At 43.5% G+C, this 20,535-nt stretch overlaps 1 protein-coding gene across 1 annotated transcript in view; it reads right to left on the bottom strand.

Moving 5' to 3' along the window:
* UNC13C (unc-13 homolog C) overlaps positions 1-20,535 on the bottom strand; it is a 1,503,140-nt gene that overhangs the window by 392,269 nt on the left and 1,090,336 nt on the right. The window contains exon 19 of the mRNA XM_078684856.1: positions 16,537-16,663. Coding sequence (XP_078540982.1) covers positions 16,537-16,663 — 127 coding nt within the window. The remainder of the gene's footprint in view (positions 1-16,536; positions 16,664-20,535) is intronic.

The raw sequence follows: 20,535 nt of genomic DNA, 5'->3' as shown, positions 1-20,535 counted from the left end.
CCGCTTCAAAGGTTCACAGTTCTCTCTTTATAATAGTAGTATAGAGATGATACATTTTACTGGGGTTAATTATTACTTGCTAGCCATTTATTTATTCACGTAAAGGGTGTTGCTTTGTCTCACCTAATGAATTAACACCACAAAATTTTGTCTTTTGGGCCACAGCAACCAATTTCTTGACCTGGCTAAATAATTGAATGATTTTCTGAGATTCACTAACACCATGAGCAGAACTGAACTGGTGTTCCTAGATCTTATAACAGTATATGAGAGATTGCTGAAAAGCACAGCACATGAGAAACCCACTGCAAAGAACTGCCTCCTACTATATGCCAGGTTTCATCCCAGGCACCAAAGGGAGAATCTACCCTTTGGGCAGTTTCTAAGAATAAGGAGGCACTGTTCAGGCTTGAGAGATTATTATATACAAGGCAACGATTTGGCTTGCAAAATGGAAGCAAGAAATTATCATGGAAGGAGGAGCTTCGCGGGCATCCAAGATGGTCGTGTGAGCAGAGGGCTCCCGAGAATCGTGCCACCCTTCGCACATATCCTTCTTACATCCTGATTTAGACGATGGGCCTTTGTAGATGAACTCTTGCTGATTCCAACATCCTTTGAAGAATTAAGATCGGATGTCGGGATCCACTTTTACGCCATCTCGGACTTTGCAGCCTGCCCCGAGACCAGACCGGGGGTTTGGTTATTCTGCCAGCCGGGGAGTAGTTGAACAACAACGGCCGGAGGGGTCTCTCCTCCAGGGGTCTCCTGCCTAACTTTCAGTTTCGCTTTCCTGCTCCCGGCGAGGACTGGTTCATGCGTTGCTTGGCTCTGCCATTGGCCCTGTCTAGTGCTTCACACCGTGGTGTGTCCTTCTGGCTTCTCGACTTTTACCCCGCACTATCGGCATTTACGTTGATTTTGGCTGGTTTCACTGTTTTTGTCGCATCCCGAGCGGCCATTTTCACCAGGTCGCGGGGGCCCCTACGGGGTCCTTTTTCCAATATGGCCTCCAAACCCGAGACGGAGAGACGTAAGATCAAGACGCCTCATCGAGGGGGACGGACCCAGACGAACATCATGGACCATTACTCTCAATTGAAGGAGTCCCCCAGTGCTGCTGGCCATACGCCTGATAAGGCGGCCTCCGGTACGACGACCGGAGTGTCGCTGCAAGATGTGATGAGCGCTATCACTAGTATGGAGACCGCCATGGGGCAGCAATATGAGGCTCTTGCCTCCAAGATTGACACGGTGGCCGTGGATGTTACGCTGATAAGTGCGGACCTGGCAAAGACTAACGAGAGGGTCAAGGCGCTAGATCTGAAGACTTCCAGCCTGACCACTGATGTAACGGACATTCAGACCGAGATCGGGAACCTGCGTTCTTCCCGGAATGCACTGGCCCGTCGTCTGGAGGATTATGAAAACAGGTCCCGCCGCAACAACGTGTGCATTATTGGGGTCCCTGAAAATCCCGAGGCCTCTATGACCGAACTCCTGGTGGAAGATCTGGTCTCCAATTATCTTGCTCCCGCCGGCCTTACTAAATTCTTCGCGGTCGAGCGTGCACATCGGATCCCTGGCGGGAAGGCCCAGCCGGGTGCCCCCCCGAGACCTATCATAGCTAGACTGTTCCATTTCAGGGATAGAGATGCTATCCTGCAAGCTTCTCGGGACAAGGGCCCTGTGAAGTTCGAGAATGCCACAGTGAACTTTTACCCGGACTTTACCCCATTTGTTCAGCGGCAAAGAATGGGCTTCCAGGGTGTCAAGAGACGTCTACGGGACTTGGGCCTCAGGTATGCCATGCTGTTTCCGACCAGACTTCGTATTGAGTATGGGGAACAAGCTTTTTTCTTCGATCGCCCGGACAGTGTCAGTGACTGGCGTGATTCCTTGCCAAAGAAGGGTGATGTTTCTGAACACCCCGGCTCGCCGACGGGGGCTCGCCGGTGCAAGAGTGACTTGTGGATCCCGATGTCTAAACTTTCCGACTTCACCAGCTGAGTTTGGACAATGATTCTTTAGCCCTTCCTTCGGATTGGTCTGAGGGTGGCGGGGTGAAGGGGTCTCTTCCTCCTCTGGGGTTCTTTGTGTAGATTAGTTCCTTATTGGGGCGACAGGCACACTGCAAGTTGGGGTGGATTTCGAATCTAACGCAGGGTGGGGGTGTTGTAAAGGGCTTCAGTTGGGGGGGTGGGGGTGTGTGTGTGTAGTTGTTTTTGTTCACAAGGCATCCAAATGTTTTTTCTAATTGTCTCGTCTCTGGGTTCCGTGTGTGGGGCGCTCTGCTTGTTCTTGGGGATGGGGGTGGTGAGTTGAGACTACTGTCATGGAAAGTTAATGTGTTGGGGGACAGGATAAAGTGAGGGGTGGTGTTGCAGTTTCTTAGGCGTCATTCACCTGATGTGGTTCTTCTACAGGAGACGCATCTTATAGGGAATACGTGTCGAGCCATGAACAGACGTGGATACCGCCTAGTTGCTCACTCCGGTTTCCCCTCTGGCTCCAGGGGGGTTGGCATTCTTATTCGGTCTTCTCTCCCCCTCGAAATTGATGAAGTTATCCTTGATGATAGAGGGCGCTATGCTGCGCTCACGGGTAGATGGGAAGGAAAGACGTTGTCCGTACTAACGGTATATATCCCCCCTGGCCTACAGGCCTCCACGTATGCCGATTTGGGTAGGGTGCTATTGGGGCTGCCTAAGGGTCTTCTAATCCTCGGAGGGGATTTTAACTCCGTTGTCTCTGGCACTGCTGATCGCTTTCCCCCCAGGTACTTGGCTAGATCCCATATGTGGTTGAGCGATTTCCTTGATACCTTTGGGCTTGTAGATAGCTGGCGGTTGATACACCCTACACAGCTCCAGTATACTTTCCATTCTGGGGCCCATGGTAGTCTCTCTAGGTTAGATTATTTCTTAATGCCATCGGTCCAATCCTCCTCTATCAGTGAGGTTCGCCACTTTCCCAGGGGTATCTCTGATCACTCCCCCTTGTGGCTTTGGCTTGCGGTGGGTGTAGGTGGTGTGGGCAGAGTGGCTCCTGTTAACCCCTGGTACTTTCGTGACCCGAAAACCCGTTTTGAACTTGTCAAAGCCATGGATCACTACTTCGACGATAATGTGGGGTCTGTTTCTTCTTCTGTATCTCTGTGGGAAGCTTTCAAGACTGTCATTCGTGGGCATTCTCTTTCTTTGATTGCTGCTGCCAAAAAGGCTAAAACTGAGGAGCTGGTGCGCCTAGAAACTGAGATAACTGCGTTAGAGAGTGACCTTGGTACAGGAGTGACACGTCTGAAAACGCATTCTCTCAGTCTGAAACAGGCTGATTATAGGTCCGTCGTCACTGACGCAGCTAGGGCGTTGTACAGGGAGCAACAGGGCAGGTTGTGGGTGACAAGGCCGGTAAATTGATTGCGTGGCTGGACCAGAAGGAAAGAGTGAACCGTGTTGTCCCCTTGATTGAGAGGCTGGATGGTGAGTGTGTTACCGACCCAGTCGGTATTGTTGAGTGCTTTGTTGATCACTTTCAATCGGTGTATGCCTCTGTCTGCGATAGGGATGAGGAAGACTCCCGGTTGTTGCTTCGTGACATTGCGTTGCCCTGCCTTTCCGATGAAGACAGAGACCTCCTGGATGCACCCCTTATGGCGGACGAAGTGGCGGGGGGCATACGTTCTCTCCGTTCGGGCAAGGCAATGGGACCCAATGGATTACCCATTGAACTTTATAAACTACGACCCGACAAAATGGCGCTCCACCTGAAAGATATGTTCTTTGAGGCCCTGGACTCGGGTTCCCTTCCCGCTGATCAGCGACTCGCCACTATTGTGGTAATTCATAAAGAGGGTAAGCCACGGGATCGCTGTGCCTCGTATAGACCCATATCTTTGCTTAATGCCGAAAAAAAAGAAAAAAAAAGAAATTATCATGTAAGATGGTGTCACAAGTGGACAAATGGGCCCAAAACAACAATAAAGATACCCTTCTAGAACCTCTGCCACAGAAAGATAGAGAAGAGAGACCAATATACATTACCACTTTCAATAAAGCAACTAAAATCATCCAGAAATACCGACGTATATTGAATAGTGGATCAATATGTATACCGCCTCCTAGGTGGCGTGGCCTAACAAGATGGCCGAGTAGACGTGCTAGAGCGGAGCTCCAGCCCCTAAATACAAAACCCTGATGGAATCCTATCAGAACAATCAAAAGAAATATACCCAGAGCTGCCGGAGGATAGCCTGCCCTTCCAGGACTGAAATTACAGTGTTGCTGCCATGTAACGAAGACAAACGAAATGTGGAAGGTATTGAGGTGACGGATGGCGTGCCTGACTGAGGAATGGCAGTTTCTGACCAAAGCATCGAGCAGTGTTGAAGAGGGCGAGGACTTCTGGGACTTAAATCTTTCCATTCATCACCCACTGCCATATTCATAGGAGGTGAACGGCTCTGGCCCCTGAGGAGGATTAATGCTGCCAAATTCCAGAGTCCGGATCAGCACAGGGCATGACCTGGGCACTGGCGGGTGGAGAATGTAAGGCCTGACTTGTGGAACATCGCCGGTGGCACGGTACACGGATATGAGCCCTCTGACACCAACTGGACGGCTGTGGAATTTGAGACACAGGTGACAAAAATTGGCTTTGAGACCCAGGTGGTGGAGAGGGCGAGGCCCCGAGTTGAAGGGTGACCAGCAGTGTTGGCCCCCGATGACTGAGAGGAAGTTAGTGAGCTTGGAGATGGGCATCTTAGGCCACTGAAAAACACCCAAGAACAGCGGGGACAGGAGAAGCCTTTGAAGACTTGGCGGTGGGGCTGCCGTGTGGGGCAAGAACTGCTTAGACCCCTGGGAGAAGAAACACTAAGAGGCGCAGGAGGTGAACAACACCAGGATTTGCAGGCTATTTTAGACTACAGTGAGTATACTTCGTTCCACAAGCAGGCTTAAGAGGGAAATCAGGGGTGAAAGACATAGACACTAAAACCCACCTCGAAGCCATAGAAGGCATAACTAACATCTCCGATAGCTCCCACTTGTTTTTCTAGGCAACAGGCACTTTTGGAAAGGGAAAGTTCTAAAGAAACTGAGGATTATATGTTTGTTGAATCTCACATTGAAAATCCCCCTTTATCAAAGTGAAATCCTTAGAAAAAGAAGTTGAGGAGTGTGAAGGACGAGCTTGGGAAAAATCTGGACATTAAGGCTGTTGCAAGTTTCAATGGGACAAATATGGCTCTTTTTCATAGGGGAAAATCCAAACCTCTAACGCAGTTGATGATGATAACGGTGGACTGACTCATTGATAGTGCTTAAAATGAGAGACACCGAGGGGCGCTAGGTGAGCCCCCACCCAAAAACGGAGAAAACGACACTACACAAGAATATACAGTGATGCGCCATGAAAGAAGAAACAAAGGAGGAATCATTGCTAGAAGATTGTCAAAGACAAGCACAGAGAGGCGTGCAGGCTAATAATACCGTACAACACACAGTCCCCGGCCCTGTACCCCCTGAACAGGCGGGAAGAGACATGAGGGACCCTTCTCACCAAAGAGCTCAGATGCAATATTAGGCTGACATGCTGGAGGCTATCAGAGACTCTTGAGTTGTCTTGCAGTCTTAGATAGACAGCATGGAAATGGACATTAATCATCTACGCCTGGACCTCAACAAGGTTGCACAAAGAGTAACGAACACTGAAGAAGATTTTGTGACACTACGCAATGAGGTCCAGAGACTTCGTAATACTGTGACTACCCTCCAGGCCCACTTAAATTACACAGTAGACAGAGTGGAAGCTGCGAAGGAATAATCTTAAATTTATAGGCTTTCCTGAAAAGGCAGAGGGACCGGCTGCAGACTTGTTCCTGGAAGACTGGATAGCAACAGCTTTCGCCAGTATCAGGCTTTCTAAATTTGTCTCTATAAAAAGAGCGCAACGGGAGATGGGACCTCCTCAGTGACCGAGATCACCACCCGGAGCCCTGATAGCACGCCTGTTTAACTTCAGGGACAGGGACATAATCCTGCAAGACATTCGAACTCATGGCCCTCCTATATACGAGGACTGCACAATCCAAATATATCTAGACTACACCAGAACAGTACAAGATCTCCGTAATGGATTTCTAGGGGTTAAACGGCGACTGCTGGATCAAAACATTAAATACAGTCTAATGTTCTCTGCGAGCTTGCAGGTTCAATATGATGACAGGGTCCACTTCTTCAAAACTCCCCAGGAAGCAATGGACTGGATTGATTCCCTAGGCCTGGGCGGATGGGAACATCACCTGGAATGGCGCGAGCAACAGAAGAGGAACAGAAGACAACAAAGTCGGCTCACAGACATCAAAGAGAGGAAACCAACCTCACAAGAAACACAGATCACAGGGCAGATACTAATGGAGGCTGATGGTACATTACAGGCAGAGACGGCAATAATACCACTGGAAAACCAGTACTCACTGCTTTGCTTTTTACAAGAGACTCTGACGGATGGGACCTCTGAAGCATAATGAAAGGGGAACCGACAGTGCTGCATAGGATGTACCTAGGCACCACAAGAGATTACAAGGAAAATCTGTGAGTAGCCATAACTGACGACAACAGATCCAGTTGGGTGAGTACAGCCCACATACATAATGAAGGCAGCCAATCCCCCATATCAAAAAGGAGAGGGGCAAAAAAGAAAAGGAGCTGAAAAGGCAGAGCCCCACCACAATGAATCACACATGAAAGTCCAGCTGCCAAACTACAGCGTTTCTGCTGAGCCCAAGACACAGACTTGCAGGGTAGCGCTGCAACTGGTGTACTGGCTTCACAACTGGGACTACTTAGTTGGGATATTTTTGAACTGTTGTAGGGAAAGAGAGAATACATTAAGGAGGGGGAGGGATATCATAGTACTGGGGTTGAGCTACCTGTCCTTAGGCCAACTGTTGAGCTATTGGGATGAGGGACTACTGCCCATGGTAGGGGAGATACAAAGGGTGTTTTAATTGCAGTATAGGGTTACAAACCATGAATAAAGTGGGAGGTACTATATGGAGTGGAAGCAACATGATGGTGTCCATGCTGGATTCATTCAAAGAAGGGAGCTATCCCTGGACTTTCTAGGGCACCCTTGCAATAACTCTGTGACATGAGGGGTACTGAACAAGAATACAAAATGTAACATGAAATGTCTGGGGGCTGACAAACTTTGTTAAATCTACCGGAGTAGAGGCATATCTGTGAAGATATGGTGTCTCCATAGCATTTCTTCAAGAAACGCATTTGTGGGGGGGCAGTTTGAAATATGTTCAAAGGGGTTGGCGGGGTCTGAACTTTGCGACATCTTATTCCGACTATGCCACAGGCACGTTAATATGGGTAGAGCCTGGAGTTTCCTTTTAACCTGAGAGGACATGTTGGACCCAAATGTTCAATATGTATTGGTGGAAGGAAGCCCAAATGGTCATAGTATGTGCCTACTAAATATATATTCCCCAAATAATGCTGACGAAGACTTCCTGGAGACAGCCCTCAGACATGCTCACCTTTCGCCAGAAATGCAACTTATAATGGCAGGGGATTGTACCTGTGCATTAAACGGGATAATAGATAGATACCCCCCTCAAAATGGATATCAAATCTAAGGTGTAAGAGGCACTACACCAGATGCAGATCAACCTAGACTTCATAGATAACTGACGACACAGTAACCCACACAAATGAGCCTATTCTTGCATACATGGCAACGAACACACACAGCCGCCTAGATTAGTTTTTTATACAGGCGGCGGCCACCCATAGAATTATTGATGCACAGTACCTGGCTCGGTATCTTTTAGACCCCTCCCGACTATTGATAGTGTACGTTTTGCCTAGGCCCATACCTAAGATACCACTGTGGAGGATATACGCATACACGCTTACTGACCAGGTCTATAGGTCCACAGTAGAGGCTGAGTTGCAACTGTACTTCGAAACAAATTGGCAGATGGCAGGCAGCAGAGCCGCAGAATGGGATGCCATGAAAGTGGTTCTAAGGGGGATACGTATGTACTCAGAGGTGGGGTAAAAAGAGCAGTTGAGCAGGACTTAAATAGGCAAGGACATGAATTGCCTAAACTAGAGGCTGCACTTCCCACAGATGGCATGGAACCCCAGAGCTGCATAGTGCAGCATCAGAAAGTAGGCGAATTATGGGACAGACTGGACAAATATGATAGAATCAAGAATAGAATACAGTGGTACATTGAGGAAGACAAATCTGGTCACCTATTGGCATGCCTGAACAGAATGGAAACACTACTGAGGCCAGTACTTAAGATATGTGATAGAGAGGGTAAACTGGCTCACACACAACACAAAATTAATGCAGTGTAAGTAGCACATCTGGAAGAGGTATACACAGAACCGCAGAATGCTACATGCACCTTCAATATAGCGACCTATCTAGATGAGATAGAGATTCCCAGATTGGATTCAGAGGCTCAGGATAACGAAAATGAAACAGGCTAAGTACCCAGACACTGATGGACTTACAGACTAATTTTATAAGCAATACCCTGGGTTGGTCACAGATAGGTTGATGGAGGTGCTAACGGAGGCCTGGGAGAGGAAAGAACTGTAGTGGACAATGCAGGAGGCACTCCTAGTGGTAGTGCCCAACCCTGGGAAGGACCCGACATTGCCAAGCTCAAACAGGCCTCTGTTCAAAGTAAATGTTGAGCTCATAAGTTATGCAAATAGGTTACTGCCATATCTCCTCAGCTAATCCATGAAGACCAGTCAGTTTTTATATCATGCAGGAACAGCCTCAGGACTATCCACAGACTTGCACATGTCAAGCAGGCCCTAGAGCCGATTAAGGAAGAAAAGGCTCCGGCCTTCTTGGACATTGTGCAAGTCTTCTAAACCCGTGAGATGGAAATAAGTTTGGCAGGTGCTGCATAAAATGGGTCTGGGCCCCCGATTTATTGAGTGGGCAAAATGGCTTTCCACAAACCCAGTGGCCAGGATGCGCACGGGAAGATATGTGTCGGGGAGCATCAATCTCTAATGAGAAACCCAGCAGGGCTGCCCACTCTCCCCGATGTTATTTGCTATAGCAATAGAGTCACTGGCATGTCACTTAAGACAAGCGTTGAAAGGATGGGAATAACAATAGGTGAGTCAGAGCATGTGGTCTCTCTATACGCAGATGTTGCCCTAGTATATCTGAGGAGGCCGATGATCGCTATGCAGGTGTTAATGAGAGAGCTGGAAATGCTTGGGGGATGTTGAGACTCCAAATAAGTAAATCTAAATCCCAATTGTACCCGGTGGGTGGACTAGGCAGACTCACACTATCTAAGCTCCTACAGCTAGAGTTACCATGGACAAGGGGCATTGTCCGATACCTGGGTATACATATAACATGAGAGGAAGACTGTTTCTATGAACTGAATATGGGAAGGATAGTAAAGGGTCTGCAGGGGTCCATCCGGTTTTGGAATGTACTTAAATTGTTCCTAATGGGTAAAGTGGTCCTGATCAAAATGCTGGTTTTGCTACTTCATGCAGGGGTCTTTTTAAGAACTGCCATGCTGGATTTTCAAAGAACTAAATGCACTTCTGATACATTTACTCTGGAACTGGAAACTGTGTAGGGTGGGTCTGGATATAATGAAACGGCCAGGAGATAAAGGGGGACTGGAGATACCAGATTTGGAGTTATACTACCTGTCATCACAGCTACAACATGCAATACAATGGTTAGACTCTGACCCTAACTGGGAGAGCACCTTGTTTTCCGGAACCTGCGGGGGCAGCAACTGGGGATACTGCTCATGAAAGGCAGAGGACTTCACAAATCACTCCCTCCACTAATAAGGCTAATGGCCAGGATATGGGAACGAGTGGTACCGACAGTAATAAAAAAAAGCACCCTATGCATCAGAAATAGACACTTGGACTATACCTCAGTTTCCCCAGATAGTGCAGACAATAACAGTGGAAAAATAGAAAGAAGGGGGGCGTTTAATGCTGTCGGATTTATATCCCGAGGGCAAGTTTATAACATACCTTGAAGCAATGGAAACATTCACGCTGGGTGAGGGAAAATTCATACAGTACGCAAAAATGGCAGCCATGGCCCGACAGCTTTGGCCAACAGTCCCGGAGGCCCCAGAACATATGCACATATTAATCACAATGATAACAATGGCAGGGGCACTTGTTTGTAACCCACTCATACAGATCACTGCGGGCAGATAAACAAGGTAAGCTACTTAGGGTCGAGGAGAGATGGCAGACGGCTAGCGAGGAGCCTCTGACCCTGGCAGATTGGGCCCGCATACATGGGAAAAGTCTGTAAAGTATCAATATGTGCCTGGTTTAAGCAGATAAAATATAACGTTATACACATGACGTACCTATCTCCTAGGCAGCTACATGCCATAAATGCAGCACGAGAACCAAGCTGCACTAGCTGCTGGTGCCTGGAGAAAGAGTTTGTACATATGGTTCGGCATTGTCCCACAATAAAGGAGTATTGGACAGAGGTGATGGAACAACTTAACAGAGTAATGGGATGGACGGTCCCATTAGAAATGAGGAGTTGTCTCCTGGGACTGCTACCTATAGACCAACAATGTAAAGCCAGCAGACGTTTCCTAATATTGGGACTAACAGTGGCTAAAATATGAATAGCAATACATTGGCTACCTCCAAGAGGTCCTGCTAGGGATACATGGGTGGCTGCTCCTAAAGTATGGGTAACAGTACAGAGGATGAACATATGAGGAAAACGAGGAGAGATGAGAATTTACCAGAGGTGCTGTAGGCCTGGGGAATGATGAGACAAGAGCTGATACACCCAGCCCAAAATACATAGCAAGACCCTGACGGGAGAGAGAGGCGGGAAACAGAGGACAGCCAGAGGACAAATGAACAAACTAGTAACACTCAGAATAGTAATGAATGAAGGGAATGTAATCCAAGTTGAAATAAAATAATGTTGTCTAGGATTGACACCTAATGTATCACACGGAACAACTGACAACTAGTGGGCACCGCTTTGACAATATGCTGTTCCCGGTGGAAAATTCAAGGAGGTGGAATGGCAGAGATTTTGCCTTCATACGGTAAGTGCGGCACCCACCACCCCTCTCAATAAACAAATTTTTTCCGAACTTGCAAAAACGCTCTTCTTAAGTGGCTAGGATCACAAGGCACACTCATTGTCCCGCGGAACCTCAAAGTTACCTTAACTTTACAAATATGCTTATTGTTATTTTAAAAACTATGCTATAATTCTTTTCTCATGAGTTCCATATTTATTTCTCCCACACCAATAGAGTGTGACAACAGGCAACCCTCCCACCCCAGAGGTACCATGATTTAACATTACAGCATCCAATTTGTAGTGGTGTTTTTATTACAACTTCGATTGCATGGTATGCTTATGTATATGTATGGGTGTTCCAAAAAACACAGTATGTTTTTAATTTCCTATACTACACTAAATGTTGGTGTTTTCACATTTTTGTTTTCACCTGGATGTGTTCACACACAACAAATGAAATAAATCACTCAATAATCATAAGAAATACGTATAGAGCCATAGTCTGGCACATCTAACTCTCCAATTATATTCCCATAGATAACCAAACAATGAACGCTCAATAGGATGTAACTGTATATATTTAGATTTTTCTGCATGCAATTAGTGTGCATCCAGTGTGAAATGATAGTAATGGTACCAAGAAACTCGTTTCCTGAGGTCCTGAGTAAGAGCCAATTAAGGGCACGGCTTCAAACATGTTGACCTTTTAGGAGAACAGATCCTTTACAAATTTCTGATCCTAAACTCCCCCTATTTTTTACCCATAGCCACTAAAGTGTGAAATAAATTAAGGGGCACCTACTAGCCAGGTATTGTTAACCATACTCCAACATGCCGCACTCCCCTTCCTTTTTTTAACAACTTCTTTATCATTGTATATAACAACAAAAAGTTCTCCCACGTAGGTCGTAGGTCCCAGCATGCCCCGATCCACAGCAAACGGGATAGAGCCGACGATGAAGGATGCCACCAAGGGTTAACCATGGTGGGTGACAGTTTTACAAGAAAAACCTTGGTTTTTCTCCAGTGGAGAGTTACTTGAACATATCTGAACTAAATTCAAATTATATACTACTTGTTTCTCTGTTTTTTTAAATTGGTGTGAGATTTTTATTTTATTACTGACTGTGTGCTGTACAAATACTTTACACTTTGCCTCTATGTTAAGCCTGATTGCTTGTGTGCCAAGCTACCTGAGGGTTAGGCACAGGTTAGTTAATGACCATTGTGGTTCACTCGAACAGGGATTGTGGTTGTGGCTTGAGAAGGGTCTTCACTCCCTCAATCAAAAAACCATGGGCCTGATTCACAGTACTAACTTAAGACAAAATCCTAAGCTTACTACCATTTTGGTATTCACAGAAGGCACTTGCTCATTTTTGTATTCACTAAAGGCACTTACTCATTTCGTTATTCACAGAAGTTAGTAGTCCTAACTTTAGGACTCCTAAATGCCTTCTGTGAATACCGAAAGTCATAAAGTTAGGATTTTTCTCAGTTTAGGAGTAGTAAAGTTAGGACTCCTAACTTTACTACTCCTAAACTGAGAAAAATCATAACTTTAAGACTTTAGGTATTCAAAGAAGGCATTTAGGATTCCTAAAGTTAGGGATACTCACTTCTGTGAATACTGAAATGAGTAAGTGCCTTCTGTGAATACCAAAATGAGTAAGTGCCTTTTGTGAATACCAAAATGGTAGTAAGTTTAGGATTTTGTCTTAAGTTAGTTCTGTGAATCTGGCCCCATTTTTCCCACAACAGCAAGTCATATTGTTAGCTGGAAATCCAGGAGAGGCTGGCAGTATGATATGCACAGTGCCACTTGCTAGACTTGTGAAACACAAAATAAATGTAAGTTCCTGATTTTCAGCCTTGTAGGTAATCAAGGATTAAACAGCCCAGTTGGTGAGAAGGCAGAGACAGCATTTTAAATGCAGTTATGAGAAATGGACGTACATTAACACTTGTTTGAATAATAAATGGCCATGATGAAGTACTAAAGACTATATACCAGAACAATGCAAGCAGCAGCTGAAGTGTCTGGAAACACCCTGAGAAAAAAAAAACCAAAATGCTGGCATCCAGCCCATTTTTTAATCCATCCTCGACCTAGAGGTTGGAGCGAATTAGGAGGAGCATTAGCAGCATTGCCCTCAACAGGTGCAAAACTTGCTGATGGTGTGGCCCCAGAAGGGCCGCCAGTGATGTTTCGAAACCTAATCTGCCATCAATTTGTAGGAAGTATGTGACGCTTAATGAAAGTCATTGGCACAAACTCAGAGACAACTGTGCCACTTCCTAGTAGCACATCAAATCTAACTGCTGCTGTAGCCATTTCTAGAGAGAAATCAGTTCCAGCTTGAAATGTGACAGATAAGGTGTGTGTTTTGCTGGCAGCGGCATCACAAGAGCACAGGCAGTGATGAGATTATTTTAAGTGGGGACTGGAATAGAGGCGCCTATGTATTAACCTTTAAAGCCCTCATGAAGAATGACTAGTTTTGCTCTTGATGAGAACAGATGCAGCGCGTTCTCACAGCAGTAACAGAGTGCTGGATTAAAAATCTTACAATCACCGACAAAAGCACAATATTCATACTTGCTTATCGTGCACGATTGCAAACAAATACAACTGCCAACGCAGAAGTATGAAGGCTAAATAGCATATCTCAGACTATTTCAGCAAAGTTAATAGTGCTTATACTATTGCAACATGCAACCATCTGCTTACTTTAATCAAATAGATTGTTCTACCCTTGTGGGGTTTCCTCTTTACTTACTGATGCCACTGGCAGGATGTGCTCAGATGTACTCCTGCCTCTCCCCATACCTGCATTTTATTAAACCATTCATCACGGTTTTGATTGTACTTGTACTTTCTTGCAGAAAATAATGCCATAAAATAAAAGTAGCACCATCCAATGATCTCATACTTCTCCTGATAAAAAGGGTAATCAGTGTGTGTGGATGGGCCTATAGCACAGAACCGGGATATTCCAAAACGTAGGCATGTGACTCCCATCTAGATTGCATAGTAACTTCACACCGTCCCACTTTTGGCCTGTAATTGCCCATTATCGCACACTCCCCACACATGTGAGGTACTGTTTTTATGAGTAGAACTGTTTGACACTAGGTGGTGAAACTTTTGATGCTTCCCAGAAATTCCAGAACATTCCAACTCTGAAATAAAGGGTAATTAAGTGACAGACAGTCACTTAATTACCCTTTAGCCCCACCGAGTACTTTGCAGGTCTTTAAAAGACAATTTTCGCTTTAATGAGGCTCTGTTGTTTTTCATCCCTTCTTAAAGCCCCTGAATCTCCACTCTTCCTATCACTGGAAGAATTAGCCCCCCTCCCACTCCCCAACCCCTCTGAAATCTTTCCGCCTCTGGCCATCAAAAGACCTGTGACTCCAGACACTCAGCCGAGCCCCAGAAGCTGCAGCAGCCCGGGCTGAGATGCACGACTGGCGACTGGGGCCTGAAAGGAACAATAGAAGGTGAAGTGCGCGCCCCCCCTGGAAGGTTGCTGCACCCTCCCCCCAGGGGGGCGCACCCCACAGTTTGAAGACCTATGCGTTAGGCCTTATCTCCTCCGGCCTATGGTCTACTGGTTGGCAAATCTGTTTCCTCATCCCAGTGAGCAGTCCACTTTTCACGCACTAACATCATTTATTAGGAATCTTACCAACTATAAGCAGGGTTTCACTCTGCCGGTACTAAGACTGCACAAATTCGGAACCACTAAAATGTAACGCAATTACAATAGAACACATTCTCCGGGCCATTGCACTCCCCCTAGTCAATTCTCCCCGCGCTCTTTGCCCACCTTTCCCGTTTAATCCTTCTGGTCAAGCACCGCCTCAGTGTGTAGTCTGGGCTCAGAATGCACTCTACGCACTTTCATAGGCCTTGGTAGCCTTTACCAGTATTCGAGCCTGCATGCCCCTCAACAATATTGACTGAGCCCCGCTCTCCACCCGGAAATGCTCCAAGGGCATAATCACCCATGGGTCATGCGCACATGGAACTCCTAACTTACACCAACTGATGAGGGGGAGGGACGATTGTAAATATTCAACCCTTTCAGGGAGGTGGGAGCGCACCAGACACGCCCCAACTAAATTACCTTTTGCATGATGGTTCATGTAGTTCATTATTTCTCGCTCAGTTCAATTCAAAGTGTTCATAGCCAGTGCTGTATTATTAGTTTCATTATTATTATTACCAGTGCTGTATTATTAGTTTCAATTCGTATCCCTAGACACGTGTTTCATGATTCCTCAATCGTCAGTAGGGAAAAAAAGCAAAGTTCATAGGTTGCAGGGCATGCTGCCTTATCTCTCAGCGAGCGAGAAATAATGAACTACATGAACCATCATGCAAAAGGTAATTTCGTTGGGGCGTGTCTGGTGCGCTCCCACCTCCCTGAAAGTATCAAATTCCTGTGAGCTGACGAGCTCGGGAGCCTGCACCTTCATGCTGTGAGTGGAACTGGTCCTGAGAGATAAGGCAGCATGCCCTGCAACCTATGAACTTTGCTTTTTTTCCCTACTGACGATTGAGGAATCATGAAACACGTGTCTAGGGATACGAATTGAAACTAATAATACAGCACTGGCTATGAACACTTTGAATTGAACTGAGCGAGAAATAATGAACTACATGAACCATCATGCAAAAGGTAATTTCGTTGGGGCGTGTCTGGTGCGCTCCCACCTCCCTGAAAATGTAAATATTCAACCATTAAGCTATTAACAATAAAACACAGTAGGAACCCTTGTTTAAAAGGGATGACTCCAAATGGAGTCAAACAATAGGATGATGCCAGGAGCCAACCAGTCGCTTCTCGCACTTATACCTTGAAAAAGATTCAAGCGATCCTGCTCTCTGGTTACTGAACCATTCTTTTTAACAATGAGGCATTGACATTTTAAACCACACTGTACCCTGTGTTAAACTACTATTTCCTAAGTCATGTTGTTTTATATGTTTCAAGCTGTTTGCAATGGCTTTAATTAGCCGTGCAATAAAAAATAAATGTAAAGAAATAGAAAAAATAGTCTGTATCAAGATTTCAATGTAATCGCAAGAATTTCATCAAAATCACGTTTGTTTTTATTTGCCGATTGTAAAACAAACATTATGAAATTACTTGAAGGAACAAACTGAAAATAATGTGTAACAGTTGGTATTCATTCATTTATATGATTAAACATTTTGATATTACATATATTCTGATGGCCAACAATAATTAATATTTGCAGTATATTGTTACACTTTTCTGTTAGGAACATGCAGCACCAAAAAAGTACTATGTTAAAATGTTGATAAAGAACCCAAGTGCACTTTTCTTTTATTTAGCTGCTAAATATCAACAACATAATCAGCACACACAAAACACGGTAACACATATGACTACTTACAACGAATATTCAGGCACCGCAGCCTTGAAGGCAGGGAGTTCTCGCACGTATTCATTATAGAACCATTTAACTTTGAAGTGCAGATTCATATAATCGGTGCTCTTGCATAGCCGATGCTTTTCATGTTCTGTAAGAAAAGGGGACCATCTAAACGCTTAATAAAGTTTAGTGTAGTAGCTATTTTTTACATTTCGATTTAAATATAGCAAACAGGAATGTCAAAGCAAAATAAATAATAGCATTAATTTATCGTAAATTAATAATGATGGTGATAGGGGAGATTGGATGGTCAATGCACCTCGGCTCTGATAAAATCTAATCAAGCAGGATATCAACTTCATTACGAATATTAAAGAATTAACATGTAGGGGAAAAGCAGCATGACAAAGGCACCCTTAATTTAAAATGTTGAGGAAATTTAGTGAATTGCATTTTTTCACATATAGCAATTCAACTTAAAAAAAATGTTGAATGTTTTTTGATCCTCCTTCATCACCCTTAAAATTCTATCAACTGAAAACAGTTGTCCAATTTTCAGAATCCAAATGGGAAAAAAAGAATTTTGTAATTTTTAGTCAGTCACTTGGACAGACCACTTGCAGACCATAGCAAAAATAAAGGGTCCTATTCACAAAGTTAAATGTATGTACATGTGTAAATTCACTCTGACACTTTGTAGTAACTTTAATACTATTGGCTATTCACCATTTGAAAGTGTAAAGTTACTGCATACTATAAAGTCTAGACTTACATGAATTCAGGGGGTGTGCCTTAATTTACAAGTGTAAAGTTAACACTACTAACTTTAAAATTTACGGAGAGGTCTGTGTCACAATGTGGGAGTTTTCCCTATGGTAAGGCATATGGAAAAGTACAGAAGTTTATTGAACTTTAGAAAAATGTATATACAATTCAAGGGATACTTAGCTATTCTTCAGTCATGGATACTGACATGGTGATGGATAGTAAATATCTGGACATATTTTTTGAACACGATAACTCTGGCGGTAGAGAGCAAATTAAAAGATGACTGAAAATGGTTGAAACAGTTCTGTAAATGAGGGCGCCCCGTTGACTCTGTGTGTGTGTGTATATATATATATATATATATGGGGTGGTTTTTTGACGTTTTTGTTGTAATAAATACCACGCTATAAGAATTTGGGCTTGAGCTTTGCTTTTTTGCATTAAATTAGCACCTACAATATATATATATATATATATATATATTTCTTTCCACCAATTGTCCTGTCGCAGAAGGAGCACATTCAAGTCGGTGCCAGCGCCGAGATCAGGGCAGTATCTCGCATTGTATCCCACACAAAAAGATTAACTTGTGGCACTCCACTTGGTAGTTTTCAAGATGATTTATTACAAAACTGTGATCACAGTTTTGTAATAAATCATCTTGAAAACTACCAAGCGGAGTGCCATGAGTTAATCTTTTTGTGTGGGATATATATATATATATATATAAAAATATATATATATAAATCTTCCTGGGCTTGACTCTCAGGTGCTAGTTATGGATATTCAGTCACAAGTTGCCTGTGTTTTGAATAAATTAACACGGATAATGCCCTATTTACAAGAAATAATGAAAAAAGAAACAGCACTTTACTCATTTTCTGGTACTCGTAACTTATCCAAAAGCACGATCATCAACGCAATATGCAAGCTCACGCCTAGGTTTTAGATTCTTTTTCGCACCTATCCAAATGTACTTACAAGCATCCGCTGCAATCCTATGCGCGTACAACACTGTGATAATTTCACTGATAACATAGCCGAAATTTGCAATGGCGTGAACTGAGTAATATGACAGTGAGTGCAATAATATGTAGGTGGCAGGAAGCAATTGTATTACGTTGTTTAATACAGTAAAGCAACAACATTGGGGCCGATTAGGACCGGCCGCCATCGCTGCTGGAAAAGGGACCGCCCACCATAGGTGCGTCGGTTCTACAAAACGAATTAGGATGCGCCCGCCATACTTTTTAGAATAGCAACAGTGTTTGTGAGAATCAAACCAAATACTATTTATATTTTTTCTCGCTGCAAATTGTAAGGAGCAAAGCCTATATTTGGATACCCATTTCATAAAAAATTAGCACACACTGTAGGATGCTTTACTATAAGTGTACTGATAACTTAAAAGGGATTGGTTTAATTCTGTACTTCTTAGTAAATGTTGGATGTATGCATTTATGTCTGTATTTATTCATGTGAAATGTAAATATCACAAATTTAGCCACAACGGCAGCAGAGCTGTAAGAGGTGGGACACAGATACCTGGATACTCCCTACTACATAGGTCCTTACATTGTGGGACTCACAAACCTAGTCTGGGGTGCAAAATGTATTGTTTTTTGTTTTGCAGGTGCCACGCTAACGTATGGTAACTCCCCCATAAAAAGCAACACTTTTAAAGGTTACTAGCTGTTTAAAAAAATGATGGGTTGTCCATGGGGTTACTAGCTGGCCAGTAACATTGGCAAAATCATTAAAGTATTTGAAGACTTTAGGGGCCAGATGTACATAGACTTCCGTTTTCCATTTCCGTATAGATAATTTTTGTGATTTGCTATTAAGAAATCGCAAACAGCTATGTACAACAATGCGTCACAAAGGACATGCCTCGTGAATATTCATGAGGCAGGTCGCAATTTGTGACCCAATGGGAATCGCTGGCATTCACAGGGATGGTGGCCTACTGGGGTCAGAAGACCAGCATGTCTTCGACTACTTTAAAATAAACCACTGAGGGGATTGTTACGCTCCCATTGGTGTTGAATGTACTGTTGACACTACAGTAAACACTGTGGAGAGCACAAATTGTGGACTGCATGTACCATGATGTAAATGAGCAAACGTTTCTGGGATATGATGTAGTGTCTGGCCAAACCCTTTCCCCCTCCCGAACTGATTTTCATGATCTCCTCTACCATTTATCACACATTCATAATTTTCCTTTTTGTAAAAATTGCATCCAGGCTCATTGATTACACTTCATCCGCCCGAGCCGGAGAGTACAGCCTGAGTTGGGGAGTACGGCCCGGGTACAGAGATTCTGGTCTAACTGTTGTCATAAAGATACGACTCTTAAATGATCTATGTGAATGCCAAAAGTCGTAATGTTGTACTTTTGTCTCAAATTGCCTTTGTGAATCGGGCCCTACCAAAATATAGACAGGCCAGAATATCAACTCCAAAATATAGATAGGACAGAATATCGAATCACCAAAACATAGTCAGAATATCGAAATTGGAGTAGAAAATATCGATTTCCATAATATCGAATTTAAAATATCGATTTCCATAATATCGAAAAAAAAATTAGTGTTATGTACGGTAGTATATGTGTTAAAACTATGTATTTTTTTTTGTAATGTATATTTAATTTTTTTAAAGTAATGAATGTAATGTCATTTAATTTTTGAGGAATTTAATTCTGTAGCGGGTTGTGGTTTTAGAGGGGAATAGGGTGGGAAGTAATTTAATTATAGTAAATTAAATATTCATTTTTATTTATATGTATTGATAATTAATTGATTGATAATCAAATATTAATTGGTAATTAATTTGTATTAATTGGTACTTATCTTTTAATAATTGAATAAATGATAATTATGTTAATTGTATTTATTATTTGGAGCGGGTTGTGCATTTTAGGGGAATTGGGTGGGAAGTGAATTAATTGTAAGAAAGTAAATATTTATTTTTATTTATATGTATTGATAATTGCTTGATAATTAATTATTAATTGTTAATTAATTTTAATTAAATGGTTATACATTTTTATTATTGGTAATTCATTTTTATTAATTGATTAATTGATAATTATGTTGATTGTATTTTTTATTATTTGGAGTGGGTTGTGGGTTTATAGGGGAATAGGGTGGGAAGTAATGTAATTGTAATAAAGTAAATATTTATTTGTATTTATATGTATTGATAATGGATTGATAATTAATTATTAATAATGGGTAATTCATTTTA

This window comes from Lissotriton helveticus, chromosome 3_2, assembly GCF_964261635.1.
Source record: "Lissotriton helveticus chromosome 3_2, aLisHel1.1, whole genome shotgun sequence".
NCBI lineage: Eukaryota > Metazoa > Chordata > Amphibia > Caudata > Salamandridae > Lissotriton > Lissotriton helveticus.
Note: the sequence above shows the minus strand (reverse complement) of the source record. Positions and strands in the feature narration are given on the sequence as shown.